This window comes from Neoarius graeffei, chromosome 24 (assembly GCF_027579695.1).
Source record: "Neoarius graeffei isolate fNeoGra1 chromosome 24, fNeoGra1.pri, whole genome shotgun sequence".
Classification (NCBI taxonomy): Eukaryota; Metazoa; Chordata; class Actinopteri; order Siluriformes; family Ariidae; genus Neoarius; species Neoarius graeffei.
In genome coordinates, this window is record NC_083592.1 from 57,470,125 (window position 1) to 57,490,726 (window position 20,602).

General features: G+C 44.0%; 1 protein-coding gene across 3 annotated transcripts in view; it reads right to left on the bottom strand.

The window, feature by feature from the left end:
- erlin2 (ER lipid raft associated 2) overlaps positions 1-12,793 on the bottom strand; it is a 63,670-nt gene extending 50,877 nt beyond the window's left edge. For all 3 annotated transcript variants that reach the window (XR_009651458.1, XM_060907522.1, XM_060907521.1), the window contains exons 1-4: positions 12,724-12,793; positions 8,175-8,284; positions 3,154-3,235; positions 383-429 (exon numbers count right to left, since the gene is read on the bottom strand). Coding sequence is in view for 2 of the 3 variants with exons in the window: in XM_060907522.1 (XP_060763505.1) it covers positions 383-429; positions 3,154-3,235; positions 8,175-8,278 (233 nt within the window). In the remaining variant the exon portion in view is untranslated. The remainder of the gene's footprint in view (positions 1-382; positions 430-3,153; positions 3,236-8,174; positions 8,285-12,723) is intronic.
- Between the last annotated feature and the right edge of the window lie 7,809 nt (positions 12,794-20,602).

Genomic DNA, 20,602 nt, shown 5'->3' on the forward strand with positions numbered 1-20,602 from the left:
GGACATAAGTAGCCATGACAAGTGCTTATGGAGTAAAGAACTGAGTAAAACTGCTTCTAGCTCAGAAGTCATTTTATTGGATTTTTTTTTTTTAAGGTCAATGATCACTCTTCTTGATAATTGTTAGTGATCGACACCTAAGCGAGGCTCGTTAAGCCTTCGTTTTATGGCATTAACATGTATTAACTTGACTACAGACTTGATTACTTATCGTGTGTATTGGGGGGGAGGGAGGAGAAGCGCATGGCTCAGTGATTTTTTTTTTCTTTTCCTTTGAAGACTCCGACTCATCATTAAAGGCGGGGACATGAACTTACAATATAGCTTATCCATCAGCAACAAACCAACTGTTGACTGCTTTACTCCACAGATGTTTTCTTACCTTGTGCCACAGGGAACATTTTTCACTTCATCCGTCTGAAGCGTGGTCTGTGAAATCAAAGCAAGATATAGTAATTTAATGAGCCAATTTTAACCGCACAGCTCCGTGATTTCACCTTCACACACACTGTAGGCCTCATTTCCTTGGTTCACATCTGATAACGAAAGAAATAATCCATTACAACACCAATTCTGTTTCGAGCTGCTGAGACTCAGCAGTGAAGCTTTGCAAGATCAAATTAACTCGTTTTTCCTGTTTATAATGTGGAAAAATAAACAGCACCACCACTGCACAAACTTGTTTTTTTGGAAATAACACCAGCATTATAAAATTAGACAAATACATCTTTACATTCTATAGCACTAGATTAATTTAGCTTTGCTAGCTCTCATTTCTTTCATCTTAAAAAAAACCCACAAACACTGATGTAGATGGTACTCACGGTGACAAGCTACTAGACTTTACCACTGTGTATAAAAATGTAAGTAAATGCAGTTTACAAATACCCCTTTTCCACCAAATCAGTTCCAGGGCTGGTTCGGGGCCAGTGCTGGTGCTGGTTCACAACTCGTTCAACTTGCGAGCCAGCTGAGAACCAGTTTGCTTTTCCATCGCTCGCGGTGCTAAGGGGAGCCACGTCATTACGTCGCTGTATACGTCAGTTACGTTAATCAAAACTGAGCCTGGAGTTCATCAAAATGTTTGACTGTAAATGGAACATATACTAGCATGCAGGCTACTGATTAACCCATAAGAGCCCAGACCGATTTCTCAATCAAGAAAAATTATTGAGGAAGTAAAATGAACTAAATAGACGACAAAGAAAACATCTCTGACCTTTTATTTTTTAAAACAGCACTTTCACGTCTCAAGATCTGAAATATTAAATTGCAAATTTGCAGAACACTGCAACACTATTACACTGTTAACCCCAAAGTTCATTCTGTGCAAATAGTCTGAGTAAATTCCACTTTTAAAGATTAGTTTTATTGCATTACTTAAACAGTAAGAGTATATGAGACAGTCATTGGGTTACTCATTTTTGTAATTTAAACAAAACTATCCTGTTTTACCTCAGGCCACAGTGCTGCCCTGTTGTGATTGGCTCAAAACTCAAGGCAAGTTGAGCTGACGGCTACAGAGGAAGTTGCGCCATTTTCTAATTTACACAGAGCAATTTAAGGTCTTTGCACTTTTGGCAGCAAGCTAATTAGCATGTTAGCGGCTACAGTCGGTTGTCGGCACATTAAAAGTGGGTCAACGTTGTAACGACATAACGCTACTGTACAAGCAATGCTTATTTAACGCTAACAAACTTAAGCCCTATATGTTGAAATTCCTCTCTTATTCCTTCGTTAATTTATCACACAGTCTTACCTCAGTCAACTTCTTCCCTCCTTCTGTGAAAATTCAACGTCTCAGACGCGGACACAAGTGGGCGGGAGATGCGTTTGATTAAGTCTCCTGCTTGGCTGGTGATAGATTGGTGTCATTATAGCGCGTCGGAGCGGTTCATGCCAGGCTCGAGTCCGCTCAACGTCAAAAAATATTGGTTTAGCCTATTTTTTAAATAATTTTCAAAAATAAATTTTCAAAAAGTTACCCGGGCCACGGCCCCCCTTCAGGAATTCCTGAAGGCGCGGCGGCAAAAATCAAGGTGCGGCGGCCCGCCACAGCCAATTGTACATAGCGGAAACACTGCGTTGCTACGTTTGCATAAACCTTGGCGCGAATATCAAAGCAAAAACCACACAGAAGAAGCAGCAGCAACAACAACAATAATAATACTGGATGACTTCGCGTTTGTACAGCTGCTGCTTCTCATCGCTTAAAAATGGCGATCTTTCGCGGTCTTGTTGTTGGTCTTAACAACTCCGCTCCCCCGCTGACGTAAGCCCAGCAGAGAGTTGGTGCTAGCCTGGAACTGTTTTTTTGGCCCCAGAGCCAGTTCTTTATCAGTGGAAACAGAAAACCCAGTTCCAAACAAAGCACTGGCCCCGAACCAGCCCCGGAACTGCTTTGGTGGAAAAGGGGCATCAGAGGCCCAAGAGAACAGGAAAGAAGTCACTTTAGTTAACGTGGTTGGTTTTAAAGGAGAATGATGCAAGGAGATGGTTCACACCTACCGGCCCTCTGGCTGACCCGACCACATTTATTAGATTAAATTAGATTCAACGTCGTCACTGCACGTGTCACAGGTGCAATGCAACGAAAATTATTACTAACTAACTAGCTCTATGGTCAACCTCATGATGTTTGCCATGAGCCCTCCCTTGTTCTGGGGAACTGTGTATCACAGCCTGACTCATTTCCCCAAAGCTCTGTCGCTTGCCAGCATTGTGGCCAACTCTTGATGCGTTCCTCGTTCCTGAAATGGAGCTTTTTTTTTGTCAAATACAGCTTCTGCGATTGCATCCACCATCTCCAGTGTCACAATGCATGTGAATATTCTCCCTCTCTTGAATGAGAGAACATGTTTGACATTTACATTTAATATTTTCAGCCCAGATAACTGAAACTACAGTTACCAAGTCAGTGAATACAGCACTCCCACAGTCATTATACAAATTAGTCGTCAAGGGCAAGAACACAGCAGGAATGAACAAAACGCACGCTGTCACAGTACATGCACAGGTTTGTGTATGAATTTTATACTTTTAACCCCAAGCCAAGATTCTTTTGCACAGTAAGAGATACCTGAAAGCAGGAACCCAGCTCCTGAAGCCTGGTGGACGAGCAGGAAAGTGTATAAAGGTGTGTGTGTGTCTCACCTGTACAGACTTGTAGGTGGTAATGAAGGGCAGCATGAGGTGAAACCCCGGGCCGTTGGTGGCAGTCAGCAGAGCTCCACCTCTGAGAACCAAAGCAAAACAGTTTAATTTGGCACTTTAAGACTCTGAAGCTGCTCCTGGTGATCATGAAGAGGTTTTGCTTGTAACTGCCAGCATATTTTACAAGTAATTCTATGGAACGAGACTGCTTTTAAGAAGCACAGCTGGCAGCGGGAGCATTTCTTCCTCCCTCTTTTCATCACGGTGGCGCTTCCAAAGCTGAGAAACATTTAACCTGACATCAAGCCATACACACCAGGGAGCAATTTTTAAGGGGTCAAGTGAGGGAGAGGAAGAAAAAAAAATAAACCCATGGAAGTTCAGCGTGGGGGGGGATATAAATTAATTTTTTTTATATTATACACACAATATAAAAATAAAGCTTGCTACTGAGTGAATGAGGTCTAATCTTTCGCTAATATTGCACTGTGAATAATAAATCTAATCTACTGACAGTAAGTCCACATTAACTACGGTAGAACTGTTAAACACCGTTATAGTTACACAGGACTGTGAAACAGAAATGACAAAATCCGAGGAAACAATTTTAGCAGGGGGTCTGGGGGCCGCAGGGCCCCAGAAGCTGAACAGATTGTGTATATTGATAGATTTGAAGCATCTCCTGAAAGCAAATATTTTCTCAACCATGCCATTTAATTTGAACTGTTATTATTATGTTGAAATAATACAATATGAACTGATTTACCGTTTAACTGATAAGGGTTCACTTGAAGAATGAAAATATATCATCAATAACATACCTCATATTGTAAATTCACTTATATTCTTGTGTAGATTCGTATCAATTCATTGGGTACCATAATGTCTTTTCCGGGGGGAAATTCCAGACTGACTATTAAAAGGTCCCATGGCATGAAATTTTCACTTTCTGAGGTTTTTTAACGTTAAAATGAGTTCCTCTGACCTTCTTGAGTCACCCCAGTGGCTAGAAATTTCATAATGTGTAAACCAAACTATGCCCAACATTTGAGAATGACGCGTCAAAACGGCGCGTTGATAAACTCTTCCCTTGCCTACGTCAGCAAGGGAGATGATCCCCACGCCCCCCCTCTGGATTCCCACCCACTGTATGGATTGCCCGCCCAACTCAAAAGTTGCTGTTTGTCCTACCAAGCCTACTGCGCATGCACAAAGCCTACTGCGCATGCGCGGAACACATGACTACATTTTGTAGTGAGCCCATAGAAGACACAACATGGAAGTTGCGCTGTACATGGATGTGACAACACGGAAAGGAGTCTGTTTTTACTGCCGACGGGAGAGCCCCTGAAGACGCAGTGGCTTAATTTTATTTACTCCAATAATACGCCGTCGAGTCTACCTAAGACGGTGTATGTTTGTCGGAAGCATTTTCCTGAGGAATGTTTCCACAACTTGGTACAGTACAGGGCAGGTTTTGCACATCAACTGACACTGAAGCCTGGGTCCGTACCAAGCATCCCTGCCGCATCAGCCACAAACACCGAACAAGTAAGTGTATAACTGGTCGTTTTGCCGTGTTTTAAAATCGGTGCGTTAGCCTAGCAATGGCTACATTAGCTGTGCAGCTAACCGCTTCCTGCAGTTAGCCAGGTACATGGGCTCGAGTTGTACTATTTTTTTTTAGACAGGGCGGACGGACCTGGGCATTCGCCCGCCTGGCCGTGCCCGACGAGGAGCGCTCTCGGCCGGCTTGGGAGGCAGACGGCAGCCCCTCCCCCCATGGCATGCCCCCACCCTCTACCCTTCCCCGCCTCCATGCTTCTCATTAGCAAAACGACGCACTGGGAAAAGCTCTGAAATGGGGCTTTCTCCCAGGAGGCTATATCTACGTACCGAGGGTTCATTTCGAGAAAGGCTGCGGACAGAACATCCGGAAACCTCCACGAGCCCGTTTAAAGCATCAAACCACCATGCCATGGGCCCTTTAAATAATAGTCACTAATGTTCTTGTTTTTGAACTGATTCAATACCAAAATGTCTTTGTTCATGTTAGACAGATTCTAGTCAAAAACTATATACAACTATTTACAAGTCAATATTTATATTTATTTCCTTTTCTTTGTTAGCAGTTTCTTCAGCTTAGAAAGCCTACTCTTTTCTTTCTGACTTTCTATACGGCTTTTCCTTGCTCTTTTGGTCTCTCTTTCATTACATATTCATGATAACAATGGATATTATGAACAATAACGCAAGTTAAAACTACATAAATAATAAATGTGAACAAGATGATCTACCTGGTAATCTATAGTTCAACAGCTTCAATTTCACCAATTCCGCATGTTTTTTTCCTTTAACATGGTCAACCAAACGTGTTCTTCCACCAGAACCGTACTTCACATCCTGATGGCACAAGATGCAGTAAGCTTTCCCCGGTTCTTTTATCTTCCGTATGTGCTCATGGAGATATTCACTACCGGCTTTAAACTCCAGCCATAGCCAATTCCATGGATTTTTGATGCCGTTTTCCTCGTCAATGTTTTTGACATCGTTGGTCTCACCGTCCTCCCTCTGAACGATGTCCCTCCGTGACGCGGACATACCGCGAAATTCTCCTTTTCAAAACCGTTGATATCGAAAGCGTGTTTAAAGAGCACAATGGTAAAACGAAAAGAACAAGATTCGCGCCATGGTTTGTAAGCATGGCACAAATGCCGTAAACTGGTCCGTCACTGTCACAAAAGAAAAAAAGATACCAAAAAAAGTACAATGTCGTTACAGAAAGAACAATTTGCGGTAGGCTCTTTCCCAGACTCGCCGGCTCGGTGACACTCGCTGTACAAGACTACTAGCGGTCGGTAGACAACAACCCCTACCCCCCCCATTGCAAAATTAGATGATTTACTAAAATTATATTTTTGGCGGCCAAATTCGCGGAATTCCGCGGATTTTTCACAGCTCTGGTTACAGCATAAGAAATTTTTTCTTCATTTCTGCACAAGTTCTCCAGCCAGCGATTTTTTTTTTCGTTTTTATGATAAAGCAGGCCGAGTGCATGGCTGGGTGTGTGTGTGTGAGAGAGATAGATATATATCTAAGTATATATTGCAAAACCTTCAGATTGATCCTACACCACAGTTTAAGAGTTTTAGACTTTGAAAAAGTGAACAGTAATGCTGTGAAAAGTAAAGGTTATATTAAATATGAACTGAATTTGTATTTCCTACATGGAGCTGAAGGATTATTTTTTGATAAGATTATTCAAAAAAAACAAAAAGGTCATGTTACTTAAAATAAAATACCCACATGGGCCTTTTTTTTATATATAAACTTTATTCAAAGAAAAACACAAAAAGAGCCATATACTAATTAAAAAAAGGGGAGAACATGTTATTAAAAAAAAAAAAAACACACCCCAAAAAAAAAAAAAAAAGATGCCACATTATCATCATCAACAAGAGCCATATTATTAAACAGAAGAAAAAAAAAAAGCGCCACAGTAGAGGGACATGTAGGACGGCTTGGAGACAAAGTGAGAGGATAAGCTTGAGATGGTTTGGACATGTATAGAGGAGAGATCCAGGGTATACTGGGAAAAGAAAAGAATGCTAGAGATGGAGTTGCAGGTAGAAGGAAAAGAGGAAGAGCAAAGATGAGATTTATGAGGAAGGTTGGAGTGACAAATGATACGGAGGACAGGAGGAGATGGAGGGACATTCTACACTACGGCGACTGCTAACGGGAACAGTCAGAAGAAGACAGAGCTGAAAGATTTGGGATTAAAACCGGGGGGGGGGGGGGGGGGGGGGGGGGCACAATAAGCAGAGAAAGTATATTGTGCTTTGGCTAATTTTTGCAAAGTGAATAAAAATGTGCGCGCTAAAGCAGAACTGAAGGCAAATTTATCATCAAAATTCTCATTTTATTAAATATCGGAATGCATTTCTGATCGCTATTTTGTCACTGCTATAGCAAGTTATGAGTGTTTTAAATATGCTCTGTAATATATCAGTCCATATGCTAAAGCAATTACCATAAACGAGATTCGTTGAGACCTGTGTGAGACATCGTAGGATGGAAGTAAAACGTACAGCAGAAATCAAAGTGACCAACATCTGCCAACGCTGTCAAAAGACGTGCGTGCCCTCTTTCGAATGCTGACGTAATCAAGCCAGAAGTTGTTTTGATAGCAATCAGGAAAGTTTGAAAAAAGTAGGCAGTAATCGTCATTTAAACTCGTTTTTGTGCAATATTTCGTTTGGAAAACAGTTTTCAAAATGGCGGCACTGACACCTGGCTGACACTTCACGTTCCGAAGTCTCTCACAAGTCTCGTGAAGATCACGCGGATAAGCGATGGTCCACAGCAGGCAAACAAAGTAAACTAAATTCAACATGGCTAAAAACTGAACAGGCCCATAAGTATAATATTTAATTGCAATTAGTTGCCAATACGAGTCACGATATAAGGTTACTAAAACCGAAAACGGAATTGAACACCACGTTAAGAAATAAAGCAAGTTTAAAAATGGCTTCAGTTCTCCTTTAAGGCTACAGCACCATCTGCTGGACACAATCATTGTTGCACCAATTAAATTCTGATTGTCGTCATTGTCGTATTCTCTTGTATTTTCTAAGCACGTAGCTTTGCCGTGATTTACATCACATTATACCTGCACTGTTATAAACAACCAATTAAGAAAGTAAGGCGGTGGGTATCGGTTACATTTACTATTACAAATTACTCAAGTTCAAGAAAACTAAAGAAAAGAAGCCATAATAGTGAATTAAAAAACAAACTGACCCCCCCCCCCCAAAAAAAAAAAAAAATTAGTAAATGCACAAAAAAAATTGTTAGCTTTAATTCAGAGTGAAGATGGAAACTAGGATGCTTTATTATAACATTCTAATAAAATACCTCCATCACATGACGCTGTAGCTTTAAGCCAGAGTGAGCATGTATATATAAAAGTGCTATAGTTAACTGAAAGACTATTTTGTGCACGTGTAATCGAGTGTCACCTGTAGTAAACAGCTGTGTGTCCTTCCTCAATCTTGTGGACAGCAGAAAACAGTGCAGCACCTCCAATAGCCAGGATCACCGACACCACGGCTGCCGCCGTCATCCTGACCTGCCGAGGAGGACGACCACACACGCAAGCAGGGAGATTTCACTGTACAATAAGCCTATAGTCCCTTATGTAGACTATGAAGGGTGTAAATATGATGTCTGAGCCATAGTTAGTGCACTACATGTCCAGTGAGGAATCAACAGGACTACATACTGTATGGTGTAAAATACAGCATCTAGACCATTAGTGCACTACATGGTCAGGAAGGTGACCATGTGGATGACACAAGGTGTAAAATACAGATTAAAACACCCTTTCTAGTGCTTTACATACCCAAAATGGAGCCATACATAGGTTCTATAATCTATCATCAAGTGCACTCTATATCCAATATGGAGCCTGATAGGGAGTATAATCCATATCTAGTATCTACCATATGGGCTATTGGACCAACTCTAACAAGATGGAAACGGACTCCAAAAGTGGCAGTCCAACAGGCGAAGGCAGTGCTCCAACACCCTGACATCGTGGGCTACGTCCAACAAGGTAGAGGAGGTTTGGAGCTGGGGCAGAGCAGACCTTTGTGGAGCAAGGCAACCCCAGCAGAAAGGAGGAAGTTGGTAGTCCTGGAAGTATAGCGCCAGGAGGAAGCAGCAAGATATGCTATGGCTGTCACACAAGCAAAACAGGGACAGTGGATGAAATGGGAAAGGATTGAAAAAAGGAGGATAAGCTGGAAGGACCTGTGGGAGATGGAGGCAAGCAGAATTAGCTTTCTGCTCAGAGCAACATATGTCCTTCCTTCACCCAAAAAACCTCCAGCAATGGCTGAACAAAGATCCATCCTGTCCACTATGCTCAACTCCAGCTACCCCCAGACACATCCTCACTGGATGGAAGGTGAGTCTCTCCCAAGGCAGGTACACATGGAGGCACAATGAAGTGCTGAAATGCCTGGCAACAGCAATCGAGACCAAGGGAACTGCTACCAACACCCTGCCCCCCAGAGCTTCGAGCACAGCACCAAGGACGCTATTTGTCCGAGAAGGAGAAGTGCAGAGAGGGCCTCCTCCACTAACCAGGACTGGTCAGCTGGAAAGAGCCCAAGACTGGAAAATGCAAGCTGATGTAGGCCAGTGGCTTACAGTCCCACTACCACCCTAAGACCAGATCTGGTCCAACACCCTGCACATTGTCTGCTTTGCAGAGCTGACAGTACCCTGGGAGGATGAGGCTGCGGTATGCAGAGATGGCAGCTGAGGCAGAACAACAAGGCTGGAAAACAATAGTTTGGCCAGTGAAGGTCAGCTGTAGAAGCTTTATTGCAACATCTACCGTCAGGTCAATCAAAGAGCCAGGGATTCAAGCACAAACCCCGCGTCAGACAATAAAAGAAACGCTGCAGCCAGTGGTTGTGGATCAGAAGGAAGGACCCCAAAATGTTCAGGACACACACCCAAGTCTGATCAGCCTGTGGTGGGCCTGCCTTAGCAGGAGGTGTATTGTGATTAAAAGGCCAAAATATCCAATGACACTACGGTGCACAACTGATGGTGTCCCTAACATTTTCTGGTGATTTCTAGCAACTGTGAGTGGTTGGCATTTTAAAGTCAGTACAGTGTGGAGGGCTGCATACAAAGAACTATCAACAGCTCATCCGAAGCCATAAAATAAAACGTGCACTATATCTCCAACATGGAGCCTGATAGGGATTAAACTCCCCAACTAGTGCACTACACATCCAATATGGAGCCTGATGTGGATTACACTCCCCATCTAGTGCACTACACATCCAATATGGAGCCTGACGTGGATTAAACTCCCCAACTAGTGCACTACACATCCAATATGGAGCCTGACATGGATTACACTCCCCATCTACTGCACTACACATCCAATATGGAGCCTGACATGGATTACACTCCCCATCTAGTGCACTATACATCCAATATGGAGTCTGACATGGATTACACTCCCCAACTAGTGCACTACACATCCAATATGGAGCCTGACATGGATTACACTCCCCATCTAGTGCACTATACATCCAATATGGAGCCTGACATGGATTACACTCCCCATCTAGTGCACTATACATCCAATATGGAGCCTGACATGGATTACGCTCCCCATCTAGTGCACTACACATCCAATATGGAGCCTGATATGGATTACGCTCCCCATCTAGTGCACTACACATCCAATATGGAGCCTGATATGGATTACGCTCCCCATCTAGTGCACTACACATCCAATATGGAGCCCGATATTACACTCCCCATCTAGTGCACTACACATCCAATATGGAGCCTGATATGGATTACACTCCCCATCTAGTGCACTACACATCCAATATGGAGCCTGACGTGGATTAAACTCCCCAACTAGTGCACTACACATCCAATATGGAGTCTGACATGGATTACACTCCCCAACTAGTGCACTACACATCCAATATGGAGCCTGACATGGATTACACTCCCCATCTAGTGCACTATACATCCAATATGGAGCCTGACATGGATTACACTCCCCATCTAGTGCACTATACATCCAATATGGAGCCTGACATGGATTACGCTCCCCATCTAGTGCACTACACATCCAATATGGAGCCTGATATGGATTACGCTCCCCATCTAGTGCACTACACATCCAATATGGAGCCTGATATGGATTACACTCCCCATCTAGTGCACTACACATCCAATATGGAGCCCGATATTACACTCCCCATCTAGTGCACTACACATCCAATATGGAGCCTGATATGGATTACACTCCCCATCTAGTGCACTACACATCCAATATGGAGCCTGACGTGGATTAAACTCCCCAACTAGTGCACTACACATCCAATATGGAGTCTGACATGGATTACACTCCCCAACTAGTGCACTACACATCCAATATGGAGCCTGACATGGATTACACTCCCCATCTAGTGCACTATACATCCAATATGGAGCCTGACATGGATTACACTCCCCATCTAGTGCACTATACATCCAATATGGAGCCTGACATGGATTACGCTCCCCATCTAGTGCACTACACATCCAATATGGAGCCTGATATGGATTACACTCCCCATCTAGTGCACTACACATCCAATATGGAGCCTGATATGGATTACACTCCCCATCTAGTGCACTACACATCCAATATGGAGCCTGATATGGATTACACTCCCCATCTAGTGCACTATACATCCAATATGGAGCTCGATATTACACTCCCCATCTAGTGCGCTACACATCCAATATGGAGCCTGATATGGATTACACTCCCCATCTAGTGCACTATACATCCAATATGGAGCCCGATATTACACTCCCCATCTAGTGCACTACACATCCAATATGGAGCCCAATATTACACTCCCCATCTAGTGCACTACACATCCAATATGGAGCCTGATATGGATTACACTCCCCATCTAGTGCCCTACACATCCAATATGGAGCCTGATATGGATTACACTCCCCATCTAGTGCACTACACATCCAATATGGAGCCTGACATGGATTACACTCCCCATCTAGTGCACTACACATCCAATATGGAGCCCGATATTACACTCCCCATCTAGTGCACTACACATCCAATATGGAGCCCGATATTACACTCCCCATCTAGTGCACTACACATCCAATATGGAGCCTGATATGGATTACACTCCCCATCTAGTGCACTACACATCCAATATGGAGCCTGATATGGATTACACTCCCCATCTAGTGCACTACACATCCAATATGGAGCCTGATATGGATTACACTCCCCATCTAGTGCACTACACATCCAATATGGAGCCTGATATGGATTACACTCCCCATCTAGTGCACTACACATCCAATATGGAGCCTGATATGGATTACACTCCCCATCTAGTGCACTACACATCCAATATGGAGCCCGATATTACACTCCCCATCTAGTGCACTACACATCCAATATGGAGCCCGATATTACACTCCCCATCTAGTGCACTACACATCCAATATGGAGCCTGACATGGATTACACTCCCCATCTAGTGCCCTACACATCCAATATGGAGCCTGACATGGATTACACTCCCCATCTAGTGCACTACACATCCAATATGGAGCCTGATATGGATTACACTCCCCATCTAGTGCACTACACATCCAATATGGAGCCGGATATAAACTATACTTCCTAATTAGTGCACTAAAGAGAGTTATTTTAAATCCAAGCCAAATACATAATTTTTGGTGTTAAAGTTTGGAAAGCAAGCCAAGTGCTTCGTCATTAACACTATCTAGTGGAATTTACCTGAACAACTAGCTTAACTAGCCAGCTTTTTTGACGTTAGCAGATTGCTAGCTACCTCGTTTGAGTCTCACAACTTAGAACATTTCTTTCCCAAACATTTCAATTCCGGTCCGTTTGACATTCTACACGAATTCAACACGATTTCTGCCGCTAATCCGCTGTTCAGCTGAAGCGAACCGGAACAAAGCGCTGTATTACCTGTCCACGCTAATTCAGATTATCCCCTTCAGACACCTGAGCACCTCAAACTCTCCACGGCGTCATGACGCACAATTACGTCCTTCGTCACCGGAAGTTACCGCTGCTTCCTGCTTCTTCGTGCGATTCCCGCCTTTTGTCGATAGATGACGCCAAAGTCAAAGTTAGCATTAGCATGGCAGTTCTTCAGTTCAGTTTGTCAGCTTGGAGATATTTTTTTAACTATGGTGTACCACATTAAAAATAAAGCTTGTGTTGCAAAAAGGGGATAAATATATATTAAAGTTGTATACTATATATTCACGAAAATCAGGATTCAGAGCACTAAGGATGTGCCAGGAATTCACTCAAATGTTTTTTTATTTTTTAATTTTAAGCCCAAATTAAGGGCCAAAGTCGTCTCCACCTCTTGAGAAGACTGAGGTCTTTTGGTGTGTGCAGGACACTGCTTAGGACTTTTTATGACTCTGTGGTAGCATCAGTGATTTTCTACGCTGTGGTCTGCTGGGGCTGTGGAAGTTCAGAGAGGGACAGGAAGAAACTTAATAAACTGGTCAGAAGGGCTGGCTCAGTCTTGGACTGTCCTCTGGACTCCATTGAGGTGGTGGGTGAGAGGAGGATGTTAGCCAAGCTGACCTCAATCATGGAGAACCCCTCTCACCCCCTACATGAGGCTGTGGGGGCTTTAAGCAGCTCTTTTAGTAGTAGACTGCTACACCCACACTGTAAGAAGGAGAGATACCGCAGGTCATTCATACCTACTGCTGTCAGACTGTAGAACACCCACAACTTGTAATGTAGCACCAATAACCTGTTTGTCGTTATATTTGCACTACTTCAGCACTACTACCTCTGCCATCTCTCATCGATGCAATTATTATGTGCAATAATATAGGCCTTAAACTATTTTTATGCATACTTATATCTCATCTCATCTTATTATCTCTAGCCGCTTTATCCTTCTACAGGGTCGCAGGCAAGCTGGATCCTATCCCAGCTGACTACGGGCGAAAGGCGGGGTACACCCTGGACAAGTCGCCAGGTCATCACAGGGCTGACACATAGACACAGACAACCATTCACACTCACATTCACACCTACGCTCAATTTAGAGTCACCAGTTAACCTAACCTGCATGTCTTTGGACTGTGGGGGAAACCGGAGCACCCGGAGGAAACCCACGCGGACACGGGGAGAACATGCAAACTCCGCACAGAAAGGCCCTCGCCGGCCACGGGGCTCGAACCCAGGACCTTCTTGCTGTGAGGCGACAGCGCTAACCACTACACCACCGTGCTGCCACTTATATTATATATATATATATATATATATATATATATTATTTATGTACATATGTGTGTATATATACAGAGTCTACCTGTAATGTGCAATTTTTCCGAGCATCTCAATAAGGCAATTTTTCTATACTTTTTCTCGGTAGATAATGTAAATAGCCCTCTGTATTTAATCCTTCGTTTGTCTAATTTTTATTTCAGTTTTATTTGTTACCTGTTTGACATTTTCTTGCTACTGTAACACGTGAATTTCCCCGATGTGGGATGAATAAAGTGAATCTAATCTAATCTAATCTAATCTAATCTAATCTAATCTAATCTAATCTAATCTAATTACAATCCATCCATCCGTTATCTGTAGCCGCTTATCCTGTGCAGGGTCGCAGGCGAGCTGGAGCCTATCCCAGCTGACTACGGGCGAAAGGCGGGGTTCACCCTGGACAAGTCGCCAGGTCATCACAGGGCTGACACAGAGACACAGACAACCATTCACACTCACATTCACACCTACGCTCAATTTAGAGTCACCAGTTAACCTAACCTGCATATCTTTGGACTGTGGGGGAAACCGGAGCACCCGGAGGAAACCCACGCGGACACGGGGAGAACATGCAAACTCCGCACAGAAAGGCCCTCACCGGCCACGGGGCTCGAACCCGGACCTTCTTGCTGTGAGACGACAGTGCGAACCACTACACCACCATGCCACCCCCAAATTACAATCATTACACTTAAAAGTGCAATCATCAATATTTTTAATTTCCTCCTAGGACAAATAACATGGAAAATGATGTCCAAATGATAATAAACAATAGTTTAAGCCACTGTCTCAGAACAGTTTGGAAACCTGCCTTCCAGTCAGGAAAGTTTGTTGGTATTTGGATTGGCTTCTTGTCAGTCATTTTTATAGCCACGCCCCAAATGCCTCTTCATATCCTCATAAATCATTATGAAGAGAAGCTGTACATTTATAGAGTCTTTAAGGCCCTGCTCACACTACAGCTCACGATGGGCTTGCGAATACTTGACAATGACTAATCGGTAGCATCGCCACCAATCGTGTGATGCACGGCAAAAGTTCTCCAAGCTTCATGAGTTGATTTTGGTGCATCTCCACCTTGTAAGTGACCAAAAACAGCACGAAAAGTTTCAATGCATGCTTTGAAATTTGGTGGAGATGTTTTCATCAGCAAACTAAGCAATGAATACTCACAGATGGGTTTGGGAATACTTCCCAAAGCTCGGGGAACCTTCACTAAGCCTCTTGGGATGTATTTGTGTCAAATCCATATCTGCAACACAGCGGTGAGGTGTAGCTGAACCTTTGCCAAGATATGAAAAGTGCATTTACATCGATCCTTTGCTGAGGTTCATAATTGGTTGGGTGAAGGGTTCATGAATTTTCGGCAAATGTTTGGCAATGGTTAGATGATGCATTTGTGATCATCGCTGATTGATCAAGAAAGTGGCACAGTAAAAGTATGCCAGGAAATAAAGTTATTCATGTTTTGTTTTCACAACCCAGTTAAATCCGGAGACATAAAACCAAAGTCTCACGTCACATCATTCCGTTCCGGATATGTAAAATGGTGGCAAAATGCTTTTGCTTTCCTGGAATGAAATTCCTTCCTGGTTTTGAGCACGTGCTCAGTGTCCTTTTTGCTAAAACATTGAGAAATGTAAAATTCTATTAAATATCATAAGCATTGTTGCATGGCTCATCTAAAACAGTACTTTGGTATTTCTATAATCTAAATCAGATCTCCTTGAACCAGAAATAAAGTGTTTTATGTTAAACATCCATTACAGAACTGGCCTACATTCCTACCAGCCTGGAATCAGCTGAACTGCCAACAACGTTGGCCGTGTTTCCATTGTAAAGCTTAACCTCCCTCAACCTGACAACAGCAGAAACATGAGATCCCTGCATGACCTGCTCTTTGGTGCCGTGGTGGTAAATTTATGTTGAGCACCTTTAAACAAAGCAAGAGAGAGAGAGAGAGAGAGAGAGAGAGAAGACTTGGCGGAACACAATGAGAGAAAAGAAGTTTGTCAGAGTTCATTAAGTATCAGGGGAAGATCTGTGGGGCTGGCAAGGCGAGGCGCGCCAGGGGCCGGGCGCCATTAATCACGTCTGACAGCGAAGCGGGCACGCCGAGACGCTGCTCGTGATTACAGAGAAGGGTCCTGACCGAATTGGTCGGTTTGCCGAACAGAAACTCAAGACAAGGAGGCAAGAAAGCGGAACCAAAGAGCTCTCGACCTGCATTACTCTCATTGGCCCCAGTTTTTCACGGCGAGACCCTTTTCCTGTTTCAAAACAATCATGGCCACGTGGGAGTGAATGAGCCGAGGTGATGAGTTGCCAAAGCAAGGTCACTCTGCTCTCGAGCATTTTGCCTTCGTGTTTATGGTTTTGTAACTGGCACAGTCATGTCGAATCAGAGTGAAAGAGTGATAGAGAAAGGAAAAGAAAGGAAAAAAATAGAAAGTAGGGTCCTGTGTTCCTCCTCTGCATGAGACTGACTTGACAAAAGCCAGATATTTGAAAGTGTTGACTGCTTTCATGACGCTGACATTTCTCAATACAGAGAAAACCAAATGCAGTTAAAGGTGGAACGTCGCACTGTCCCAGTACACTGTCCCTGGTCATCATCCCTGTACGCTGTCCCTGTACACTGTCCCTGGTCATCATCCCTATACACTGTCCCTAGTCTTTGTCCCTGTACACTGTCCCCGTACACTGTCCCTGGTCATCATCCCTGTACACTGTCCCTAGTCATCGTCCCTGTACACTGTCCCCGTACACTGTCCCTGGTCATCGTCCCTGTACACTGCCCCCAGTCATCGTCCCTGTACACTGTCCCTGGTCATCGTCCCTGTACACTGCCCCTAGTCATCATCCCGGTACACTGTCCCTGGTCATCATCCCTGTACACTGTCCCTAGTCATCGTCCCTGTACACTGTCCCTAGTCATCGTCCCTGTACACTGTCCCCGTACACTGTCCCTGGTCATCATCCCTGCACGCTGTCCCTAGTCATCGTCCCTGTACACTGTCCCAGTACACTGTCCCTGGTCATCGTCCCTGAACACTGCCCCCAGTCATCGTCCCTGTACACTGTCCCTGGTCATCGTCCCTGTATACTGCCCCTAGTCATCATCCCGGTACACTGTCACTGGTCATCGTCCCTGTACACTGCCCCTAGTCATCGTCCCTGTACACTGTCCCTGGTCATCGTCCCTGTACACTGTCCCTGTACACTGTTCCTGGTCATCGTCCCGGTACACTGTCCCTGGTCATCGTCCCTGTACACTGCCCCTAGTCATCATCCCGGTACACTGTCCCTGGTCATCGTCCCTGTACACTGCCCCTAGTCATCGTCCCTGTACACTGTCCCTGGTCATCGTCCCTGTACACTGTCCCTGTACACTGTTCCTGGTCATCGTCCCGGTACACTGTCCCTGGTCATCGTCCCTGTACACTGCCCCTAGTCATCGTCCCGGTACACTGTCCCTGGTCATCGTCCCTGTACACTGCCCCTAGTCATCATCCCTGTACACTGTCCCTAGTCATCGTCCCTGTACACTGTCCCTGGTCATCGTTCCTGTACACTGTCCCTGTACACTGTCCCAGTACATTGTCCCTGGTCATCGTCCCGGTACACTGTCCCTGGTCATCGTCCCTGTACACTGCCTCTAGTCATCGTCCCGGTACACTGTCCCTGGTCATCGTCCCTGTACACTGTCCCTAGTCATCGTCCCTGTACACTGTCCCTAGTCATCGTCCCTGTACACTGTCCCTGGTCATCATCCCTGTACACTGTCCCTGTACACTGTTCCTGGTCGTCGTCCTTGACTAGTGTCTATGTTCTACCTGCCTAATCTCCACTGAAATAACAGCAAGGAGTCTTTTTCTTTCTTATTTACCAGTAAAACTGAGGTTGATATTGATATTTTATGTTGATATTTTGTGTCATATCCTACACTCACTGGCCACTTTATTAGAAACACCCATACACCTGCAGTTCTCTAATCAACCGATCCCTCGAAAGCAGCACGATGCATCAAATCCCACAGATACAAATCAAGAGCTTCAGTTAATGTTCACAATGTTCAAACATCAGAACGGGAAAAACTGTGATCTCACAGTGTGACTTTCTATCACTGTGGTATGGGTGTTGGTTTGAGCCAGATGGACCGGTTTGAGTATTTCAGAAACTGCTGATCTCCTGGGGTTTTCACACACAACAGTCTCTAGAGTTTACACAGAATGGTGCAGAAAACAAAAAAACCAAACACTGAGTGAGTGAGCGACAGTTCTATGGGTGGATACGAACGCCTTGTTGATAAGAGAGGGTCAGAGGGAAATGGACAGATTGATTCAAACTTTTTTGCCAGGAAGGATATAGTAACTCATATAATCACTCTTTACAACCATAGTGAGCAGAAAAGCATCTCAGCATGCAACAGAAAACAGAAGAACACACTGGGTTCCACTCCTGCAGCCAAGAAGAAGAAACCTTTATTCGTCACATGCACACTTCAAGCACAGTGAAATTCATCCTCTGCATTTAACCCATCTGAAGCAGTGAACACACGCACAGACACTCAGAGCAGTGGGCAGCCACACCAGAGCGCCTGGGGAGCAGTACGTTGCTCAAGGGCACCTCAGCCCAAGGCCACCCCACGTTAACCTACTGCATGTCTTTGGACTGTGGGGGAAACCGGAGCACCCAGAGGAAACCCACACAGACACGGGGAGAACATGCAAACTCCACACAGAAAGGCCCTCGCCGGCCTCGAACCTGGAAACTTCTTGCTGTGAGGTAACAGCGCTAACCACTACACCACCGTGCCGCCCCTAGGAATCTTAGAACCAAGAATGAGTTCCTATTAAAGTGGCTGCTGAGTGTGTGTCAGTGTGCTTTTACATTGCGCTAGTAAACACCAAATTTTCACTCAAATATCAGAAAAAAGTATTTTTCTTTGCTTTTTTTAACCAATAAAACTGCTATTTATCAATAAATATTGATATTCCTTCCCTGTTGTTTCATCTTGTTTCCGCTGTCACTGTGTCTTTACCCTGTCTGTATAAAATATCTATAGAAACATACTAGCAAGATAAATTGCTAATCTGACATACGCTCACCAGCAAGAAGTCTTTTTTCATTGTAACCTGCCAACAAAACTGAGCTAAATAACGATTTAGCTAATTGTTTCATCTCTTTATTTTTATCATCACTGCATCTTTATCCTGTCTGTAGAAAACATTAGCAATGATGTGCTAGTGGCTTAAATGATAAACTATTTGCTTTCCAGAGAAATCTTTCACTGTCCCATTTGAAAGCATCAAATATTTTCACACGGTTCGGCATTCATGATTTGGATACAACATTGTTATTTTTCAGTATGGCGGTTCTGTTCACGCCCGATGCTAATTGTGTAATTCGCTGTGTATAATTTACCAATAAAACTGAGGTAAACATTGATATTCTCAGTTGTTTTGTCTTGTTTATGATGTCACTGTGCCTCGATGTTGTCCGTATTTGGAACACAAAGGCTACATGTTAGCTAGTTCAACAAGAGGTTTGCTAGCTAGGCTAATTATAATTTAGAAGATTTTTCATTGCGTCACTGATTAGCATGTTCACTGCTAAGCTAAGAATCATGAAAGCCAACTTGACATGATTTTCTTAGAAGGTTTCCAAGCTGCTAATGCAAATTATCCGGCTATATTGAGCTAATTTGACTGAGGAAAAGCACCACCACTACCACTTTTGAGTTACAGATGGGTGCCTAAAAAGGCATGAGTTTGAGTTCATATATGGGCTCAGAGACACGCCCATCTGTCTCAAATACAGACACGCCCACTGGCCTGACAAACTCTCCATGGCTGCTGTGGTTCCCTGTGAGAGATCCGTCTCTCTCAGACAGCTCATGTGGAGAATAAATAGGACTTAGAGCGACAGGCGAGAGGGGGACGAGAGTGCTTTAGCGACAGTGATGTGTGTGTGTGAGAGAGAGAGAGAAAGCGAGAGGGAAGGAGGGGCGGGGCTGAGTGACGGCCGGAGATGGAAGCCTGTGTTAAGTGCTGCTCTTGAAGGCACGTCAGGCCCCATTAGATGTCAGATGTAACAATACTGAACTGGCAGCGAGGACTGCTGCGAGTCTCACAGCCATAAATCACACACTGACAGCAGCCTGACACACACACACACACGCCTCTGTGTTTTGGCTTTCACAGTGTCCACAGATTCCCAAATTAAAAGGCCGCCAGCATGATGACATTCCTCGTAATCTCTTTTGTATGTCTTTTTTTTTTTTTTTTGTGTGTGTGTGTGTGTGTGCGTGCGTCCGTGCGTGCGTCAGACCATCAGAAATCCCTGGGTCAAATAAGGGTGGAGCTTATATTACATTTAATCAGCAAATCACAAATCTGATCATACGTTACGGCCAGTGGGTTTTTTTTTTAAGTTCATACAAAATATAATATCTTAGCCACATTAGCTAAGCTAAGACAGCACTGTGCTAACATTAGCCAACTAATTAACCAAGCTAACAATACTATAAGTGTTTGTGTTC